This window comes from Leopardus geoffroyi, chromosome A2 (assembly GCF_018350155.1).
Source record: "Leopardus geoffroyi isolate Oge1 chromosome A2, O.geoffroyi_Oge1_pat1.0, whole genome shotgun sequence".
NCBI classification, from domain to species: domain Eukaryota; kingdom Metazoa; phylum Chordata; class Mammalia; order Carnivora; family Felidae; genus Leopardus; species Leopardus geoffroyi.
Window position 1 is genome coordinate 34,684,784 of NC_059331.1, and position 21,249 is coordinate 34,706,032.

General features: G+C 41.2%; 1 protein-coding gene across 3 annotated transcripts in view; it reads right to left on the minus strand.

The window, feature by feature from the left end:
* Positions 1-21,249, minus strand: part of SUCLG2 (succinate-CoA ligase GDP-forming subunit beta) — a 328,227-nt gene that overhangs the window by 43,267 nt on the left and 263,711 nt on the right. For 2 of the 3 annotated variants that reach the window (XM_045493473.1, XM_045493477.1), the window contains exon 11: positions 10,983-12,053. The exons of the other annotated variant lie outside the window; for it this stretch is intronic. In XM_045493473.1, coding sequence (XP_045349429.1) covers positions 11,938-12,053 — 116 coding nt within the window. In that variant the 3' untranslated portion in view covers positions 10,983-11,937. Of the gene's footprint in view, positions 1-10,982; positions 12,054-21,249 lie in introns of those variants that run through there. 3 annotated transcript variants of the gene reach the window in all.

The following is a 21,249-nucleotide window of genomic DNA, read 5'->3' on the forward strand; positions in this document are numbered from 1 at the left end:
TGCTGTTGCCTGAGGTGTTAGTCATTCCAACCAGTGTGAGGTGGTATTTCATTGTGGTTTGTACTTCCCTGATGAGTGACGTTGAGCATTTTTTCATGTATCTATTAGCCATCTGTCTTCTGAAAAGTGTCTCTTCATATCTTTTGCCCATTTCTTCACTGGCTTATTTGTTTTTTGGGTGTTGAGTTTGATAAGTTTTTACGGATTTTGGATACTAACCCTTTCTCTGATATGTCATTTGCAAATATCTTCTCCCATTCTGCTGATCGCCTTTTAGTTTTGTTGATTGTTTCCTTTGCTGTGCAGAAACTTTTTATCCTGATGAGGTCCCAACAGTTCATTTTTGCTTTTGTTTCCCTTGCCTCTGGAGACGTGTTGAGTAAGAAGTTGCTGCGGCCAAGGTCACAGAGGTTTTTTTTATCCATTTTGAGTCTATTTTTGTGTATGGTGTAAGAAAGTGGTCCAGGTTCATTCTTCTGCATGTTGCTGTCCAGTTTTCCCAGCACCACTTGCTGAAGAGACTGTCTTTATTCCATTGGATGTTCTTTCCTGCTTTGTCAGAGATTAGTTGGCCATACATTTGTGGGGTCCATTTCTACATTCTCTATTCTGTTCCATTGATCTAAGTGTCTGTTTTTGTGTCAGTACCATACTGTCTTGATGATTACAGCTTTGTAATATAACTTGAAGTCCAGGATTGTGATGCCTCCAGCTTTGGTTTTCTTCTTCAGGATTGCTTTGGCTATTCGGGGTCTTTTCTGGTTTCGCACAAATTTTAGGATTGTTTGTTCTAGCTCTGTGAACAATGTTGGTGTTATTTTGATAGGGATTGTATTAAATATGTAGATTGCTTTGGGTAGTATCAACATGTTAACAATATTTGTTCTTCCAATCCATGAGTATGGAATATTTTTCCATTTTTTTGTGTCTTCTTCAATCTCTTTCATAAGCTTTCTATGATTTTCAGTGTATAGATTTTTCACCTCTTTGGCTAGGTTTATTCCTAGTTATTTTATGGGTTTTGGTGCAATTGTAAATTGGATGGATTCCTTGATTTCTCTTTCTGTTGCTTCATTATTGGTGTATAAAAATGCAACTGATTTCTGAGCATTGATTTTATATCCTAAGACTTTGCTGAATTCCTGGATCAGTTCTAGAAGTTTTTTGGTGGAAATCTTTTGAGTTTTCTACAAAGAGTATCGTGTTGTCTGAGAAGAATGAGTTTGACTATCCCCTTGCCAATCTGGATGCCTTTTATTCCTTTGTGTTGCCTGATTTCTGAGACTAGGACTTCCAATACTATGTTGAAAACCAGTGGCGAGAATGGACATCCCTGTTGTGTTCCTGACCTTAGGGGGAAAGCTCTCAGTTTTTCCCCATTGAGGATATTAGCGGTGGGTCTCTTGTATATGGCTTTTATGATCGTGAGGTATAATCCTTGTATCCCTACCTTATTGAGGGTTTTTAATCAAGAAAGTGTGCTGTATTTTGTCGAATGCTTTCTCTGTATCTATTGGGAGGATCATGTGGTTTTTGTCCTTTCTTTTATTAAAATGATGTATCACATTGATTGATTCGCAGATATTGAACCAGCTGTGCATCCCAGGTATAAATCCCACTTGATCATGGTGAATAATTCTTTTCAGGTGTTGTTGAATCTGGTTGGCTTGTTATCTTGTTAATAATTTTTGCATCCATGTTCATAAGGGAATTTGGTCTGTAGTTCGTCTTTTTAGTGGGGTGTTTGGTTTTGGAATCAAGGTAATGCTGGCTTCATAGAATGAATTTGGAAGTTTTCCTTCCATTTCTGTTTTTTGGAACAGCTTCAAAAGAATAGGTGTTAACTCCTCTTAAAGATGTGGTAAAATTCCCCTGGAAAACCATGGTTTTTGGGAGGTTTTTATTTCCTAATTCAATTCCTTTACTGGTTATGGTCTGTTCAAATTATCTATCTTCCTGTTTCAGTTTTGGTAGTTTTTATGTTTCTAGGAATCTGTCCATTTCTTCCAGATTTCCCAGTTTATTGGCATATAATTGCTTATAATATTCTTTTATTATTGTTCACATTGTTGTTTGTGTTTCTGCAGGGTTGGTTGTGATCTCTCCTCTTTCATTCTTGATTTTATTTACTTGAGTCCTTTGTGTCCCACTTCTACACTGTCTACCACCAAGCCATCAGCCTGCCAACCGGCACCTCCCTCCCAAATTTTATCTCAGATGGGGTTGTGTTGCCAATCCCCTCACTTGAGGGCTCTGCAGCTTGAACTCACTCTGACCCTCTGGGGGAAGGTCTCGCCAAGCAATGGCCAGGTGCCAGCCTGCCCCTGGTAATGTTACACGACCAGGTCTCTGGAGAGGCCCAGAGACCGCAGTCAGGTGCCAGCCCACCCCAGAAAAATTTCGTGCTATTGTGTAGCAGCAGTGGTTCAGGGATTATAGTAAATCACAACACCCATCTGGCAGCAGGCTTTTCCATAAACCTACCTTCTTTGTTCTAACACCAGCAAACATGGCTGTAATCTGGGGTCCGCTGGGACCTTTGCCTTTGGGGAGGCTGCATGGCCTCTACCAAATGTCCTCCCGGTAGGGGAACCTCCTCTCCCCTTGTGACCCAAAGACCCCTTGGACCTCTCTGTCTGCTCCTAGGGATTCGTTCTTTCCACCACAGCACTGCCAGCTATCGAACTGTGGAGTTTCTTACTCTGTGCCCCTGCTTATAGAGTCCTAATGGCAACAAAACCTTCTCCTTTCTCCCCTTCTAGTTCAGTTTCTGCGGGTGTTTCCACTCTTTCTCTCCAGATGCTTTTGGTGGGAAGTGCTTTTCTCGTACTCTCCCCCATCTCCATCCTCTCTCTCCGCAAACAAAAAGCTCCCCACTCTCCACAGCTTCTCTCTCCCCCAGTTCACATCTCCAAGCCTTGTACCTGCTGAGTTCTGTGGCTGAAGTTATACAGATTGTTGTTAGTCCTCAGATCAAATTTTCTAGGTGCTCATCTAGCTGCATTTCAGGAACGAAAGAAGCAGAGAATCTCTAGGCTGTGCCACCATATTGGCCCCTCTGCCACTGAGAATTTCTATCTTCAAATATTTAGGCACAATTCCACATTCTTTTCAATAAAATTTTCCATTACATCTTTAAATAACTCATTTTCATCCGGGTGATGGTTTCTCTACCTCAAAGGCACATGTTATCCTTATGTTGGATTATCCCTATGATTTCCTCCTAATTGCTTTTATTTCTTCATTCTGCCCCCCCCACCCCCCCGCATTCATTGTGAATCACACTTCATTTTATTCCACTCTCTCAGTATGCTTGTTTTCAAATTGGAAATTCGTTTAATTTTTTTTTCATTTTAATTACACCAATAACCCACACTTACTATCATAAATTACCAAATGCAGTTAAATCAGGTTTCTCAACCTTGACACTACTGACATTTGGTGCTGGGAAATTCTTCACTGCAGGGATAAGGATCTCCTGTGCATTACAAGATATTTAAAATTTACGGACCCATGTGACTTATTAGTTTTTGAATATTGTTCTGGTCCTCATTTGGTTTTCTCAGCTTTCTTTTATTCCTCTGTTTGGAAGTTAGTCTGAGCAGGTTTTTGTTTATTAACTGAATTAATATTCTTAAGTTCTTCTATACCATGAAGGTCTTCCAGGGAATTTTTTTTCCTACTTTTTGAATAGTTGCTTTTCCAAAAAAAGATCATTTGTACGCTATGTGTGGTGCTCCTCTCTCTCTCCTTTACTACGTGGTAAAGACACCATGCTCTTTCATTTTCTCTTGTTCATGATTGACACCAATCATTCCATGTTTCTACGCTTTGTTCTGAAGTTGTACATGCAAATTCTCTTCGGTTCTCTGCCCACCTAATCAGAGAGCAGTTTTCCACCACTCTGAGGGCTGGGAAGTGACATTCCAACTCGTTTGCTAAGTCTGTGTGCCAGCAGTGGGAATGCTGGTGGGGAGGTGCACAGAAACTCAGTCTATCTGCTGTCTCAGTTAGAAGAACTAAACCACGCTCTCTCCTCTGTGGCTGTGTTACACATCCCAGAACAGGGCTACCTGGAGCTAGTTGGGAGTGTATGCTGTCCCCATTCACAATGGTGGTGAGGACAGAAACCCTCTGGCCTGAGATCATTTCTGCTTTTGGAATGGAGCTTCCCACTTTTGCTTCAGTCAGACAGCTCAGCCCAGATGTTGTCTCTTTCTGTGTCACTGGGAGCCAGTCAACAGCCATTTCCAAATCCTGAAGACGTGCAACTATGAACATTTTTAGTCTGTTAATCTGCACCAAAAAACTGCCCTCCAGCAAGGTTTTCCTGATTACACAGCAATTGCCAAACTAAAGAGAAATATCCATTTCCTTATATTTTTGCCAATCTTGTTTACTAAAATGCTTATTGTTAACACAACTGGGTTTTTGTAAAAATTAAAAATAAAACTATGGAAAAATATAGTTTAATGCATTTCAATGCATTCAAACATTTTAAAAATATTTTTAAAACCAACATACAATATTCTGAGAGTTTACAAATATCAATGTGTTTACACAAAGCGTGTACCACTCTAATCATATATATACATACACACACACACACACACACACACACACACACATATAATTTGACAGAGAGAGAGAGAGAGAGAACAGGGGAGACGGGCAGAAGGATAAAGAGAGAGAGGATCATAAACAGGCTCCATGATCAGCACAGAGCTCAATGCAGGGCTTGATCCCATGACCCTCGGATCATGACCTGAGCCAAAATCAAGAGTTGGACGCATAGTCAACTGAGCTACCAAGATGCCCGTAAACTGTGTAATATTCTAAACAACAGAAAGTTAAAAGAGTTCTTATTTAATAAATGTGTAAAAAGTCCCACAAAGGGCATCTTTGAAAGGCAAACTTTAAACCAAATATGTAAAACTAGGGATCATTTAAAAAAGAAAAATAAACCTCAGCATTCCATGACATAGTGTTTAAGGTGGGTAACAATGACTTTATTGTTTATACACAGAGGTTCAGATATTTTTCAAAAAGTAACCGATTTCTCATTGAAATCTAGAAAGCAAGGGGACTACTGTTCTTTCCATGAACACATACAAAAATGAGCACCAACTGGTAGGGTCACCTGACTATATTCATGAGATAATATAAACCAAGAGCTGGAAATAAAACCCAACCAATAATTTTATAACACGTGAAATTCTAATTCAAGGTCTTCCACCTATCCATTTATCTAAAATGTTTTGAGACAGGTCATATGCTATAAAACTCACCCTTTAAAAGTATACAGTTTGGTGGGTTTTAGTATATTCAAAGAGGTTTGCACCATCACCACCATCTAAATTCACCCTAAAAGCGAACCCTATACCACTTACCAGTCACTCCTTATTCTCCTCTCCCCTCCAGTCCTGGAAACTACCAATCTACATGCTGTGTCTATAGATTTATTTACTCCAGAGATTTCCTATAAATAAAATCATACAATATGTGGCCTTTGTGACAGGATTCTTTCATTTAGTAATGCTTTCAGGTTCATCCATACCATACCATTTCTGTGCTTCATCCCTTTTAATGGATGAATAATATTCCCTTACATAAATACACCTGATTTTATTTATCCGTTCATCAGTTGGTAGATATCTGGATTGCTTCTACTCTCTGAAAAAGTTTTCTGCAAATTTTTAAAAATTTTAATGAAGTGCAGTTTAGTCTTTGTTTGTAGTGTATGCTTTTAATAATACAAGGTCTTTTAAAAATGGGCACATAATTATAAGGATTTAGAGCACACAAATATTCAATATTAAAGGAGAATTCAAAACAAACTCCAAACAAAAATCTCCAAATCAGTGTGTCTGGGTGGCTCAGTTGGTTGAGCATCTGTCTCTTGACTTTGGCTCAGGTCATGGTCTCATGGTCATGAGTTCAAGCCCTGAGTCAGGCTTTGTGCTGACAGCACAAGTCTGCCTGGGATTCTCTCTCTCTCTCTCTCTCTCTCTCTCTCTCTCTGCCCCTCTCCAAGCGTGAGCATGGCGCGCTCTCAAAATAAATCAATTAACTTAAAAAAAATCTTCAAATCTTCCAGTTTGTCTCACCAGGCTTTGTCTGACCTCAAAGCAGATATCTCTGTGATTGCTACATTAATGACTTTCATTTCTTTCTCTGCTAGCTAGAAAATAAAGTTAGATAAACAAGCTCCCAGTTAAAAATCATGTCTCTATATACTGCCTCTTTACACACAAAGGAAGAACAAGGGGGAAAAAAAGCCTATTTTCCCATAGTTGGCATATGAATCTAATCAACTTTGGATTTGTTAAGTTCGGCATAAGATGCCTAAGAATCTCAACTGGCCTCTTTCAAGTGTCAAAATCTGAGACAACATTTTTGGACCTAACGTACTCCAGAAGAAAGGTGATGTTGCTAGCTACATTTTCTCCTACTGCTGTGATAATGCTGTCTCCAGCCTTTACCTCCCCGCCTTTTGTCTTATAGGGTGATCATGGTTTTGTATATTGGGAAAGGCAATGGATTTATGAGAAGGCACTTGGAATTAGGACTCTGGAAGAGGGCCCTTGCCTTATGCACTGTGCAAATCCAGGAAGGTGCCATTCCCATTGTAGTCCATACTATTTGTCCAATTGCATAAGATTATCTTTGGGCTTTTAACTTATGTTTCCCAAGGTATGGGGTACACTTAAAAGGAAACAGATTCAAGAACCCAGGTTCCTAAATGTCTTAGCTTCAAACAGTCTTTCAAATTTTCTATGACTACAAGCAGCACAACTATACAGAGTTGGGGTTTAAAACCAAGAGCAGTAGCTTTGGATGCAAAAGATCAGGATTTCAATCCTGACCAGCCAAATGCCAGTTGTGTGTTCTTGGTCATGTTCTTACCTTCCCTGAGATACAAGGTTCTCATCCATAAAATAAGAATGATAGACTCACATAATTGCTAAGGGGATTAATGAAGGCAACACAGGTAAAGTTCCTAGCAGACAGTAAGCAGTCAATCAATGTGAAGTCTTCTGACGTCAAAGTGATGCATCCCAAAACCCATCAGATTTAGACTACAGACCTATGCTGTCCAATATGGTAGCCACCAGCAACAAGTGGCCATGAATTAACTGAAATTAAGCAGACTTTAAAATTCAGTTCACAGTGGTCAAAAGTCACCTGTGGCTAGCAGCTACATATCAGATAGAGTCAATACTTATCACTGCCCTCAGTGAAGAAAGTTCTTTTGGGCAGGGATGCCACAGAAGTGATAGGATTATCAGAAGTCCAGAAGTCTAAATTTTTGCCACTAACTATGTAACATGACCAGAAACAACTTTTATCTCATTATGTTACTATCTCCTCAATGGTAAAAAGGAATAATGCCTCTGCAGCAACGTTGTCGGTGGCAGGTGCACTGAAATGACTTTTTTCTTACTTTCTTATCATCTTTCCAGGACCCCAAGATTAAATCATGTGCAACAATGTCTAACAAGGACCACGCTGAAGATGACTCAATAGCTACAGCTCTTTGTGAGCTCAATATTCATAGCCATGATTTGATATTATTCCAACACACCCGTATGTAGTCAAGAACAGCATATGTTCAATAGCACACCAAGCTACCTGCAGGCAATTTTTGTGGCGATGAAAAGACACAAATTAGCATAACTGAGTAAGTTTTCAATGGCAAACGGCCTTTCGTAGACTACTAACTTCTCCCCATATTTAAAATCGAAAGATCAGAGATCCTATTTCCTACTTACTCATTGGTTTCACTTTAATGTCTAAGTCTGCCTTTCCCCAGTTTGGAAACCATAATCTGTTGCTGTCAGTTTTGGAGAAATATTATATTTTTTAATTTATCTAGCTAAATAGACTTTATCTGTTTATTTTTTCCATAAAAGAGCAAATAATAAATATTTTATGGTCATAAGATCTCTGTCACAACTAGCTAACCTCTGTTGCTGCAGCATGACATGAACCACTGACGACAGAAGCATAAAAAGGCAGAGCTGTGTGCCAATAAAACTCTAGTTACTCAAATAGCTGCTTAGATCTTAATTTGCCAACTCCAGATCTAGAAGGATATTTAAGAACATCTACTTGAAGAACATATCCATAGAAGACTATCTTCTCACATACCCTTCCTTGTTCTTCCCAACATTTTTTTTTAACCACTATTATCTGTTTTCCATTTATTTTAATTTTTAGAACATAGGTTGCATCCTGCAAATGATCACGGGCTTTTAAATGTTTAATTTAGAAATGTCAAAACATAAATTTTTCTTCCCACTTTTATTAAGATCTTGAATAAAAAAATATGTAATTCTTTAGGATGACTTCTTTCCCTTTCAGACCACAAATTGAGGGGGATTAGTTCATAAAAGAACTAATTAAAAATGACTCACAGATCCAACCAGGCCATTTAAAGTTTCCTGGCAATGTTACTAATTTACAAATTGAATTACAACTTAAATACAAAAGCAAAATTGAGCTAATTGCCACAACGTCATTATTTCTTAGACAGACATTACTGTTCAAGACAAATCAATTAAGGTCAAATATTTAGATGACTCAAGTAACATCTATAAACAAAAACTTAGTAACTTGTATGCACAGGTGAAAATGTAATTCAAAGAAATGGTAAGAAATTACTAGAACAGAATCATGAAATTCTAGAGTTGGAAGCATCCTTATGGAATAATTCGTTCAGTCTCATTGCTTTATGGTTGATGAGCATGGCTGTCTTCTGTTATTTTTCCTTCCCTGAATACACTCTTCTTATTGGAGCTCTAGTTTTCCTTATGGAGCTACTCCTCCCTCCCAGCTCTGGCAGTTTGGGTCAGGCTGGTATCATCCTTAGGCCAACAAGGTAGGTATTTAATCCAGATTCGTCAGAGGATTCATCATACAGGATTCATCAGAGTCCTGTAAACTCCTGGCCAGAAGACTGGCCCACGGATTGTTTCGTGGCCAAAACAGTTGGTCATCTCAATTCTGGAATGTCTCTTACAATTACCAAGAGAGAGTAGCTCCCCTCCTTCCTTCCTCTTCTCTCCCTCAAGCTTTCTCTCTCTGTCTCCTCTCTCTGTCTTCCCCTACTTCCTTTCATTCTCTCTTTCTCATCTCCTCTTTCCCTCTTTCTCTTTCAGGGATGCTAAACCTGAGAACATGTTCTAGGCATGAATAGCAGCCATTCTGCCAGCTTGTGGAAATGGCCTGCCTGGAATGAAAGCAACATGGACACAAGCTGGTCTGAGATGCACAGTCCAAGTTCTGAGGGTTTGAATCTCTGGAACCAGGCTTAACTGAAACCGGAACCCCTGTCTTTTATAATCAAAAGAGCAAAACAGTTCTCCCCCATTTTTCTTAAGTTTGAATTGGGTTTTTGTCATTACAAGAGACTGGACAAATACCACTGGTTAATCAACTCAAAGAAAGTGAATGTTGCTAAGTGGGAGGGGTCAGGACTTTAATCACCTCTATATCTGATGTTTGTTCCAGGAGAAGGATGAATAGAGTAACAAAATCTTTAAAATCTCATGTGCAAAGCATTTCAGGTAAAAAGTGTATACTACTCTGTAAACTTCTTGCATAGTCAGTACTATGATTGGACTGTCACCTCCTTTAATGGATATTCTTGCTTAGAATAGCTTAAAACATACTGCTCTGGGAGGGGTGTGTGTGTGTGGGTGGCTCAGTCAGTTGAGCATCTGACTCTTGATTGCAGCTCAGGTCATGATCTCAGGGTCGTGAGATAGAGCCCTGCATTGGGCTTTGTGCTGACTGTGGAGCGTGATTAAGATTCTCTCTTCCTCTCCCCCTCTCCCCTGTTCACACACACTCTCTCTCTCCCTAAAAAAAAAATTACTGATCTGATTTAAAGGAAATTACTGTTCACACTTATATATAGATCAGGAAACAGACTTCAAAGGGATGCTGGAAGGTCAGAAATACAGGGAATGCTGGTGTAGGTAACATATGGAAGATTTTAGATACACTACCAACACCAACTGTCCCTAATTCTACCCTGTGTCATCAGTCACAATAGCTGGGTCAACACACACATACCAGTGATTCATTCCAGAAATATTTATGGAAACTATGCTGAGGTCTGCTCCAAGATATTATGTGAACGACATAAACTCAAACTTCAAACTTCCAAGAGGGAAAAAAGAACTTAATACTGACAAAAAAAAAAAATGGAAAAAAACACTTATTTGAAAATAAAGGACTATTTGCTTACTATTAACCCTGTTAGAAACTGACCACATGAATGACTTCATTCCTTTATCTCTTCCTCCAAATTGGCTTCATTTGAAACAACAGTAAATATAGCTATGTGAACATAAGCTTTTACAAAGGGCAAAAAATTTAAATATGCTGATTTTTGTCTAGTTGACAATGTATATGTTATTTCTTTTACCTGCTAACTAGTTATTAAGCGATCAAAAGCCAAACCACATTTAAAAAGACATTGGTAATATTTTTCATTCATTGCATAACAATTTAAAAAGACTGTAAGACTGATCCATTCAATGTTTTTTTTTCTCCGTGGCAAATATGGAGCTATAAAAAAAATGACATTTTAACTGCTGTCCATATGTGAGATTTATGAGAACAATGTAAACTGACCAAACAAACGAAAGTCTGGTCTACTAAACATTCATACATGAAGAGAAAGACCTTCAATGCTGGCAACTGAACCTCATTAAATAGGATGAGTTTACACCTATATTTCCTTCAGTGCTATGCAGACTGAAGTCACATTTTAACCTGTTAGACACTGTAACACTTACCTGGGCTTATAATTTTTATTCTTTCATTGCATATTCTGCTAACAGAAATGGTTATTGATAAAGGTGAGTGAAACTGAAATAATCCTGGAACACTCCAAATTTTCTAATTTTGGATTCTTATCTAAGACATAAAATTGAGGGATGAAATTGACTAACACAAGAAATACACAGCTCTTACAGCTTACAAAACATAGGATTTTATTTAAATTTGTGTACAGATAAGAATTTACTAAAATTTCAACAAAGACCTAATTCAAATCCTTTCCCACCACAAAAACAGGCATTATGAAAAAGAAGCCAGATTCTCTCAATTACATTTTCCCAGCTGGTAGATTCTGGAGGGAAAAAGGAGGGGAGGAAAGATACCAACACAACATAATTTGATCTTGAGTGCTGTCTCTTCTTGAAATGACTTAATTATGGAGATTTCCATAAGAATCAGCATTCTTCGGTTTTGACGTTGAAATAGAAGCTTCTATTCCAAAATCACAAATAAGGCTTCTGGCGTTATTTTTAGTGTGAGGTACACAGTATATTCACTATTAAGGCAAATGGTAGAATACATGTGTGAGATATTAATATAGATCTTCCACTGTAAAACAACGTGTTTTGGAACATTCATGGACTTTCTAAGTGCGTTGGAATTAGAAACTTGTAAAAGCTGTTGCAGTGTATAACAGTTTTGAATGTCTTCGCTGTGCCTTTTTGAAAGTTAAGCTGTTAAATGTAATCCTGTTTGACTTTTTAGAGCATGTGAATTTTTTATTATTAAAAATCGTAGAATTGGTCTGATCTCAAATTCTATATATACACATACTGCTTGGCCAAACAGACTGCTCCCCTAAAGTCGGCAACAAGCGATGCTTACTGAGCAGGTTCACAGTGACCGAAAAGTATGAGAACAGAACATGGAAGACTGTAAGCGACATCAGATTACTGAGGTGGGCTAGCTATCTTATTCAAGAAAATGCAGATTTAAGATTTTTCACAGAGTGATTATGGCCTTTCACAGAGTGATCATCCCCTCACCCATTTTCCCCCCAATCAGATGACCGTTTCCTTCATAGTGATGAATCATTCATTTTTATGAGACAATGGCCTTCTCCCTCCAAGGGTCAGGACGAAGCTGTCACTTCTTAGCCACGCTGGCCACAGACTTCTTGGCGGCATCCTCCAGGTCCACAGCTGAAGTAATGGGGAGTCCACTGTTACTGAGGATGTTTTGGGCCTCGTGGACATTGGTTCCTAGAAGGTGGGCAGGGGGGTACGGACAGTCACTGAAATGAAACTAGAGGTGGGGCCCTGGAAAGTTTCGTACAACCTGAAATTGTGCGAGACCCAGGTCTCACCAATTACAGCTCAGGTTCAGCTTTTTTATGATTCAGATTTGGCTATTTAGACGTATCCACCAGAAAAATTTACTTTTTTCCTTTTTTTCACCTCAAATGTCTGGCATTATAAGACATGTATGTGTGTGTGTGTATATATATATATATATATATATATACACACGTATATATACACATACGTGTATATATATATACACGTGTGTATATATACACGTACATGTGTATATATACATATACACATATATGTATATACAAAATATAAATAAAAATACATATAAATATATGTACACTTATACACACACTTATACAATATAAATTATACAAACTTACTTAAATACAAATAAAATATATAAATATAAATAAATAACATACATAAAATATTACATAAAAATATACTACCTATATTTTTTTCTGGCATTTAAAAAATGCAGATAATGACATTCTTATAAGACTGTGAACGAAGAAAGATCAACAACTACTTGGTCCACTGATTCGAAAAAAGAAAATCTTCTGAAACCGATGTGCCCCTTGCTTGAACAACCTGAATACGGAATCTGAAGAAAAAGCTATGTGTCCAGTATGAGCGAGAGAACGGCGAATCGATGGGTTGGTAGCCACAGAATACTGAAAGTAACAAGTGAAGATGCACAGGACTGATCTGAGCTAGCTTTTCACCAGGAAATGAAGTAAATATTGTTCTAATCGACATCACTGACAGGGAAGATGACGTGGCAAGATCTCTAACAAGTGGTGGTCTGGCTAATAAGCAAGACGAAAGACTGGAATTGCCTGAGACTAATGGACATTTTTTTTTTTTTTTTACTGATAAAAGCAGACATTTCAGCTGATAATCCACAGTCGAGTGGATTTAACGTGGTTTTGGCCCATACTAGAAGGCAACTGTCTTAAAGATCTCATGAAACTAAAGTTTTGAGGGTCTGCCCACCTATGGCCATGAATCCACCGCTTTGGAAACAATGATAGTTATTCAACACACGTGTTCTCACTTCCTCCCTGCTCCGTATGACAAAAAGGGCAGAGGGCCCCAAAAAGAGTACTGCAGCCTGTGATGGTGTATCTTTGTCTCCCATTCTCGGCAGATTTGTAGCACTTGTGGGCCAAGCTACCCCACCCAGAGGTGTGCTTCTGCGATTTGACTATTTAGCAAGCAAACTGCTCTTCTGTTCTTGCAGAGTGAACAAGCCCCTAGGAGAAATGTGGTAACATTTAAGAGTCTAATGAAATACCTCATCTTACATCATTTCCTGTGCTTTTATCTAGTTAGCAAGGCAGAACCTATTTATATACAAAGACCTTGAAATATAGGCCTTGGAGGACCTAAGAGTACAAATAAAAAGGAAGCACTTGGTCAGCATGTTTCATACAAACAGGCAAATGCTGAGTTCAAGGGGAACATTTGCGCTAACAAGGTGATGTAGTGTGGATTCCCTGGGAGCCGGGGGCCACCACAGCTGTGGCGAAGTGAACACTTGGCATTGCATCTTTAGTTCAAGGCTAACTCACTGCTCTTTTCCACAGGAAATCTGCTAAATATCCTCTTTGGGAAACAAAATTCAAAAGGTAAGGAAGCTGTTACCTGGGTGGCTCAGTTGGTTAAGCCTTGGTCCAACTCTTCACTTTGGCTTAAGTCATGATCTCACAGTTTGTGAGATAGAGCCCAGAGAAGGGCTCCTTGCTGATGGTGAGGAGATTCTCTCTCTCTCTCTCCCTCTCTCTCTTTCTCTCTGCCCCTTCTTGGGCTCTCTCTCTCTCTCAAAACAAACAAACAAAAATCCCTAGCTTCTCACCCTGGCTCTGTTGTAGATTAGTTGCACAGTTTTGGGTAAATTATGTAACACCTTTGAGCCTCAACTTCTTAATCCCCAGACATAACATTATGATCGTCTTCCTCATAACTAATACACACGCCAGACATAATGCTAAGTGACTTACATGCAGTATATGAAATCTTTATGACGACGATGCCTAGATCTTACTGTCCCTATTTCACAGATGAGGCAAGAGAGGCACAGAGAGGTTAAAGAACTTTTCTACAGTCACAGACTGTATGTGGCAGTGATGGGAACCTGAACTCTGTTCTAATAATACAACCCTGAATGTTCTAACCAGAATATCGCTGGTTGGTTTCCTTGTTTAGAAAATGAGGATAATAATGCTGACAGCATGGGTTGTGAAGATGAACAAATGAAATAACACATGTGAAAGGATTTTGTAAATGTCTAGGAATCTGTGGCCGACTTAGCTTGCCATCAACCAGTCACGCTCCTCTTCTGCCCAACCAGGAACTACATTTCCCAGGTCTCCCTTGCATGTATGTGGGGTCATGTGACTGAGTTCTGGCCAAGAGTGTGTGAGCGCCATGAAATATGTGCCCATAAAAATTGCCCTTGTGAGCTCCTGCAGTCACTCGGTTTTTTCCCTGTGTACCTTCTGGAATGTCACCAGCCAAGACAACTCTGAAAATCCCCTTTCTGGACATGGCAATGCCTCCTTCAGCATGGATACCAGAATAATTCTGTAGAGCAGAGCACCCTACTCATGCACCCTTTCAGACTTCATATTAATGAGAAAGAACTTTCTACTACATTAAGAATCACATTTCAACATTTATCTGTTACAGGAGCCGGCGTTACTTTGACTGACACATTACTTTGTAAGGGTGGTAGGCAGCTTCCAAAATGGCTCTCTGTGGTCAGTTCCTACTTCCTGCTGTCCACGCCCCTGTGTAACCCCTTTGGCTGTTGGTAGAACCAGCAACTTGCTACTAATGACTAAGAAGAGCAAGAGTGACAGAATGTCATCTCTGAGACTAAGTTCCAAAATCCCAGGACTTCTTCCTTGTTCCTTCTGACTCTGTTCACTCTGATGCAGCACATTGCCATACTGTGGCCTGCCCTATGGAGAAGTCCACGAGGCAAGGAATTCAGGGCTGCCTCCAGCCAAAAGCCGAGGAGCAACTGAAGCCTTCAGCCTGACAGCCCACGGGGAACTATATCCTGCCAACAATGATGTATTGGGAAGCGATCCTTTCCCAGTCGAGCCTTGATATGACCCTATCCCTGGCTGACACTTTGACTGCAGCTTTGAGACCTTAAACCAAAGGACCCAACTAAGCCACACTCAGATTCCCTACCACAGAACACTGTGAGATCAACAACGTTCCTTGCGTTAAAGGCAATTTGCTACACACTAGTTACCTAATGCAGATGTAAAGATTTATTATTTCATTAATCCAACCTCAGTGTTCATTTTGATACATATGGTAGAAGTTTCCGACAAGGTCCCAGAGGTTGAAAAGTAGAACAGAGGATCAGACGATGGCAGGTGTTGAATATTAGGCTAAGGAATTCTGACATTAATCCGTAAGTAGGGCTTTCATGGAATAATGACACAGTGTGCAGCAAAGTCCTGACTGACACAGAATGGAACTGGTCTTTGGACCAGAAGGTCAATGAAAGTTAAATATGTAAACCTCTATCTCCTTCAACAGAGACATAGACTAGAGTTCTCTGCCTACCTGTCCTCTAATCCACCAGGGAAGAAATCTAAATTTGGGTCAGAAAGGCTCTTCTCCTTCTTTCCTTTCTCTTTAGAACAGCCTCCACACAGACAGCTTCCAAGAACCCCACGCATCAAGAGGCAGATTCATCTCCCTGAACATTCCACATCTCTGACTACCTTCCTTTGGTGACAGAGTCCTCCTGTGAACACAGATCTTAGCCAAGCCTGTCAAGTTCTCTCTGAGGAACTGAACCGGTATGAGAATTAGCAGCATCAACAGGAGTGGTAACAGTAACAAAAGCATTAACAGCAACTTAGCAGGTGTCCTGCAATGTTCAGTTCTATTAGTTCATTTGCTACTCAAGAGCATCCCTGAGAGAGCTACCATTATTATCTCCTTTTACAGAAGGGAGGACTGAGGCACAGGTAAGTTAAAGGCTAAAGTCTAGCTAGCATGGCTAGGAATAGTTAGGAAGTAGTTGAATGAAAACTGAACTTGATCTCTCACTGGTCTGAATGATTCCTGGAACTAATGCTTGAAACATCCATGCTGAACCATGAATGACAACCTTTATAAATAGAGGATATCGTCATAATCACATTGACAATAATAAAAAAAATAATCTGTTTTCCAGTCTTCCCACATTACTTTGAGCCTTTGAACTTGTGAATTTGGTGGTTCTAAAAGACCTGGTGAGTCAGGTCTTTATAAATGAGTGCTTTTTATTCATTTATTTATTTCTTGGCCAAGAGCACTGAGGCCTGGTGACTGGCAGGATGTGGTCTCAAAATCCTTTGGTCTTCCCACTCTACTTTGATTTCCTGGTGACTCCTGTTTGAGGAGTCAAATTTACAATTTAAAATTTGTGGCACTTTTGCACGCACGAGATCATCTAAACTTCAATGATACTATAAATTATTTGAGAGCAAGGATCGGGTACAAGTAGGGTGTCTGCTTTCTCCAGCCTCCCTGCCTGGCTACACCGACCCTACCAACTGTCCCCTTCTCGAGGAGGGACCACATGGTGATCTTCGTCCCAAGGCAGACATGGACTGTTCCCAAGATGACTGCACCTGACCGAAGGGTGGTGCAAATACAGACGATGGCCATTAGCTTGTGCAGTCAGGTTTGCTCTGCTGAGAATCTGAATGGGTAGCACACACGATATGGAAAACAGTAGCATGAAAAGGACTTAATCAGCCGTTAGTAAGCGGGTGAGACAGAGGCAGCGCAAACATGCAGAGAGGGGTGGAGTCAAGTGCACAGGCTGCTGGAGTGCTGCTTCTGAGGTTGGCCTCCATGCCACATCCTCCTCCTCCTGGGGGCCGGCTTCATTATGGCTGCTGTCCATTCTGAGAACTGTTTATTCAGTTTTACCTGCGTTCTTTTCATGGCTACAGACTGGCTGTGGACCATTTTAGGGTTCTGAGACTACTGGAACAAGTCACTCTTCCTTGCAACCAAGAAACCTAACTAAACCAGTTCCTGAATTAACATCTTCTTCAGGACTTAACTGAGCATCAGGTATTCCCAAAGGTGGAAAACGACTGATTTAGAAATCTGTGAACCCGCAGACATGCTGGACCTTTGGCCTCGAGTCCTCCAACCAGAACTCTTGTCTTCTGCTTGGCCAACACTCAAACGTTCATGAGATATTTGTTTAAATGGCATTTCCTGGGGCGCCTGGGTGGCTCAGTCAGTTGAGCATCTGACTCTTGGTTTTGGCTCGGGTCATTATCTCATGGTTTCGTGAGTTCGAGCTTCACACTGGGCTCTGTGGTGACATCGCAGAGCCTGCTTGGGATTTTCTCCCCCTCTCCCTGCCCCTTCCCGTCTTGTGCTGTCTCTGTCTCCCTCTCAAAATAATAAATTAATTGAAACAAAAATAAATGGCATGTCTTTGGGGATGCCTCCCTTGTCACTACTCCCCCAGCCCCTAAACTAGAGCAGGACTTGTAAATGAGCTTCCATCCCACCTTGTACTTCCGGAATCACAGCACTATTGGGACTGCTCACTGACGCTTCTGTCGCCCCCACCAAACACAAGCTTCACCTAGGCTGACATTCTGTCAGGCCGGCCCACCAGGATCTCTGCGCTCAGTGCAGTTTCCATGACACAACCCGGGCTTGCTGATGGGCTGAATGACGGTGGATGGACCCACACATACCAAGTGTGCTTGAGTTGGTGAGGTGTGGGAGCTTTTCTGATCACCTTGCTGGCCCGACACCCCCAAATAACCCATTTTTTTAATAGCACTGAAACAGAAGCCCCAAACGACCTGAGGGAAATTAGGAGTGACTGTTCCTGAGTTTTCTCGGGTTCTCCAGGGGCTTTTGTGGTGGCCTCTTTCTCTAAGAAGGGCTGAACGGCAGCTGGCTCTATGCGGTGCCCTAGAAGACTCCAAGCTGCCACCACTCCTCTGTCCCTCCTGGCCAGGAAGGCCTTCCTCAAGGTTAACAACCAGGGGGTGGGGCCGGAAGAGACTGGGTAGAGCAGAGCCCAGGAAAATGGGCCCTTCTCTCCTTCCAGCTGCTCCTGCAGGGCCATAGCAAAATGCCTAATTGCTTCACAATTCCAGGATCCATTAAAGTGAATTTTAATTATGCTTCCAGTTACACTTTAATTACAGCCTTAATTATTAAGCACAGGCTAGGCAGACTCAGAACCCCAGCATGAAACAGGGAGAGGGAGAGGAAGAAGAAGAGAAGAGAAAAAGGAAAGAGGAGAGGGGCGGGGAGGAGGTGGGAAGGAAAAGGGCTTGGTTCTGGGGGGCAGGAGGAGGGAGGGAAGGAGGGAGGAAGGGAGGGAGGGAGGGAAGGAGAGAGAGAGAGAGAGAGAGAGAACACATAGTAAGGAATATCCCAGAGGGGGAAGGCACAGGAAAGAGGCATAGAGAACAAGGGAAACAAGTGAGCCCGCCAAGTCCCATGGCACCAGCCCCTGCCCTGACTCTGCCAGCACCCTGTCCTGGCTTCCAAGCTGGTTTCTCCCTCATTGGTTCTCCTGCCCACAGGCCAGGGAGAAGGAAGCAAAGCTAGGGCAGGCCTTGCTGCCCACAGACCCTGCTGCCTGGTTCCTATGGAGAGAGCAGCTAGAAGGGGAAGGGGGAATGCACAGAGAAGAGGGTCAGAAAGAAAACTAGCAGCCTGGAAATGAGGCCACTGGAAAAGAAAAGAGAATCAGGGGAAGCCTTGGGCAAACGCTTGCTGTTGTGTGGATTTCTTTCATTAATGCTGTTCTTTGAATATTCAAGGTTGGTTTCTTCTGGATTCACCAAGTGGCTGACACCTGCTACCCACCCCCTTGCTTGCCTTTATTTCCAAATAGTGAACCATCAGAGCCACTTTAAACTCTGGCTCGGAACTGAGAGTTGCAAAGACCGTGTTTATGCCTGTGTACCCAATTACAAAGGAAATTGATCTCTTCCCCACATTTAAATGAGTGCCGCTGACATGTTCTAAAAATTATTAAATGCTGCATTGCTTTTTAATGAGGCTGCAGGACTACAGTTTTAATAACCACCTGTACAGATAACTGATTGACTCACGTTGGTTCAACTTCAAGTACTTCTTAACATCTGCTTGCTGAAAGCTGCTAAGCTAAGTGGTTATCTCCCCGACGCGTGCCTTAAAAATGGCAATACACAGACAATCAAAGGGGAATGATTCTAAAATGAAGTCTTGCTCTGCCAATAGAGGTATATTATAAAAAGAATAATTATGAAATTTTTAAAATTCTCCACTTGTGCACGTTTTACCACTGACTTCCTGCCACCAGGTGGAGTGAGAGAGCTGTAAAGAGAGATGAAGGTTAATTTATCAAAATTTGTTCTTTGCTTTCATGACCTGGGAGAGAAGACCATGGTAGTGGACAGAAATCACAAGGTTTTGTTCAAAAGGTGGGCTCCTTGCCCCCAACTCAGGCCAGTCTTTTATCACAGGGCTGTGAAGAAAATTACTCTCTAGTCAAAAGTATAGAGAAATTAGGCTTTTTGAAAAAGTATTATTTGCAGAGGCACGTGGGTGACTCAGTTGGTTAAGCATCCACATCTTCATTTCAGCTCAGGTCATGATCTCACAGTTCATGAGATCGAGCTCTGCATCGATCTCTGTGCTGAACCGGATTCTGCTTATGATTGTCTCTCACCCTCTCTCTGCCCCCTCCCCTGCTCATGCGTGTGCTCTCTCTCCTCTCGCTCCCCCTCTCATAAATAAATAAATAAATAGTAATATTATAATAGGAATTGAGCTTTTTAAGAATGCAACAGTTAGCACTTATTGTATATACACTAGGTACAATAAATATTTGTTGGATACAGGAGTTAAGGGGTTCACAATTATCGTATCACTTCAACCTTCATAGCAACCCTGAAAAAGACATCATCTTCATCCCCATTTTACAGATGAGACGACTGAGGCACTGGGAGGCTGAGGAACTTGCCCAACGTCTCCGAGCAAGTCAAAGGCTAAGCCAACGCTAGAACACAGATTTGTATGACTGCAAAGGTGCATGACAACCGTGTAACTTGGCGTCTAAGCGCTAAGAGGAATCCTAAGCGTCCTTTAGGATCAAAGTCTCTTGTTTTCACGAGAGGAAACTGAGGCCCGGAAATGTTAGGTGATTTGCTCTGGTGAAATAATCAGCGAGCCATGTACAGGACTGACTCTCGGTCTGGTGTTCTAAATCAGGGCTATTCTAAGTCAGCTAAGAATAGTTGCTACATTTTTAAATAGTTGGAAAAAAATCAGAAGAATAATATTTTGTGATACATGAAAGTCACATGAAATTCAAATTTCCGTGCCCATAAATAAAGTTTTACTGGAATGCAGCCAAAGTGATTCATTTGCAGACTGTCCATGGCTGCTTCTGTGCCACCAAAGGCAGAGCTGAGCGGTTGTGACAGAGTCAGCATGGCCCATCAATCCTAAAATACGTCGACCCCTGCTCTAAGTAATCAAATCTTTCCCCGCCTCCGCCCCAGGGACAAAGGAGGTCAGTGGAAACAAACCAGGTTCCACAGAGCAGCAGATTCCTCCTAAAATGGTCACTGTCCTTTTGCCCTTGCTCCTCTTCCATTACTCTCCTTTCAAGTGACAACCAGATAGAAGGGGCCCATTTTCTTGGTGACATGTAAATGTAGGTAACTTATCACATGTCTTTTGGTATTGTACTGCTAAAAATGGAATAATTCGTTGAGAATCAGAGGTAAAACTCCTGCTGCATCAGCAGTCCTCACTTGCCACAGATGATGAGCAACCAGTATTTAACATCTTGCTTGGCACTTTGCTGCCAGCCCACAGAGTGCCCCTGCTTGGCGCACAGAGTGCCCCCTGGTGGAGTTACAAACAAGAGCTCGAGTAATAATGGCAGCCAACGTTTACCGAGCCAGGGACTGTCGGGGTTACTGTAAAACTCATCTTCTCCTTGCAACAACCCCATGAGACCGCCATATTTCTATTCCTGCTTCACAGGTGAGGAAATGGAGATTTTAAACCTGGCTGTCACCGAGAAGCTGAGCGACCTTGGGAAGTTACTGTAGTTGGAAGAGTATCTTACAGAAATGCCTTG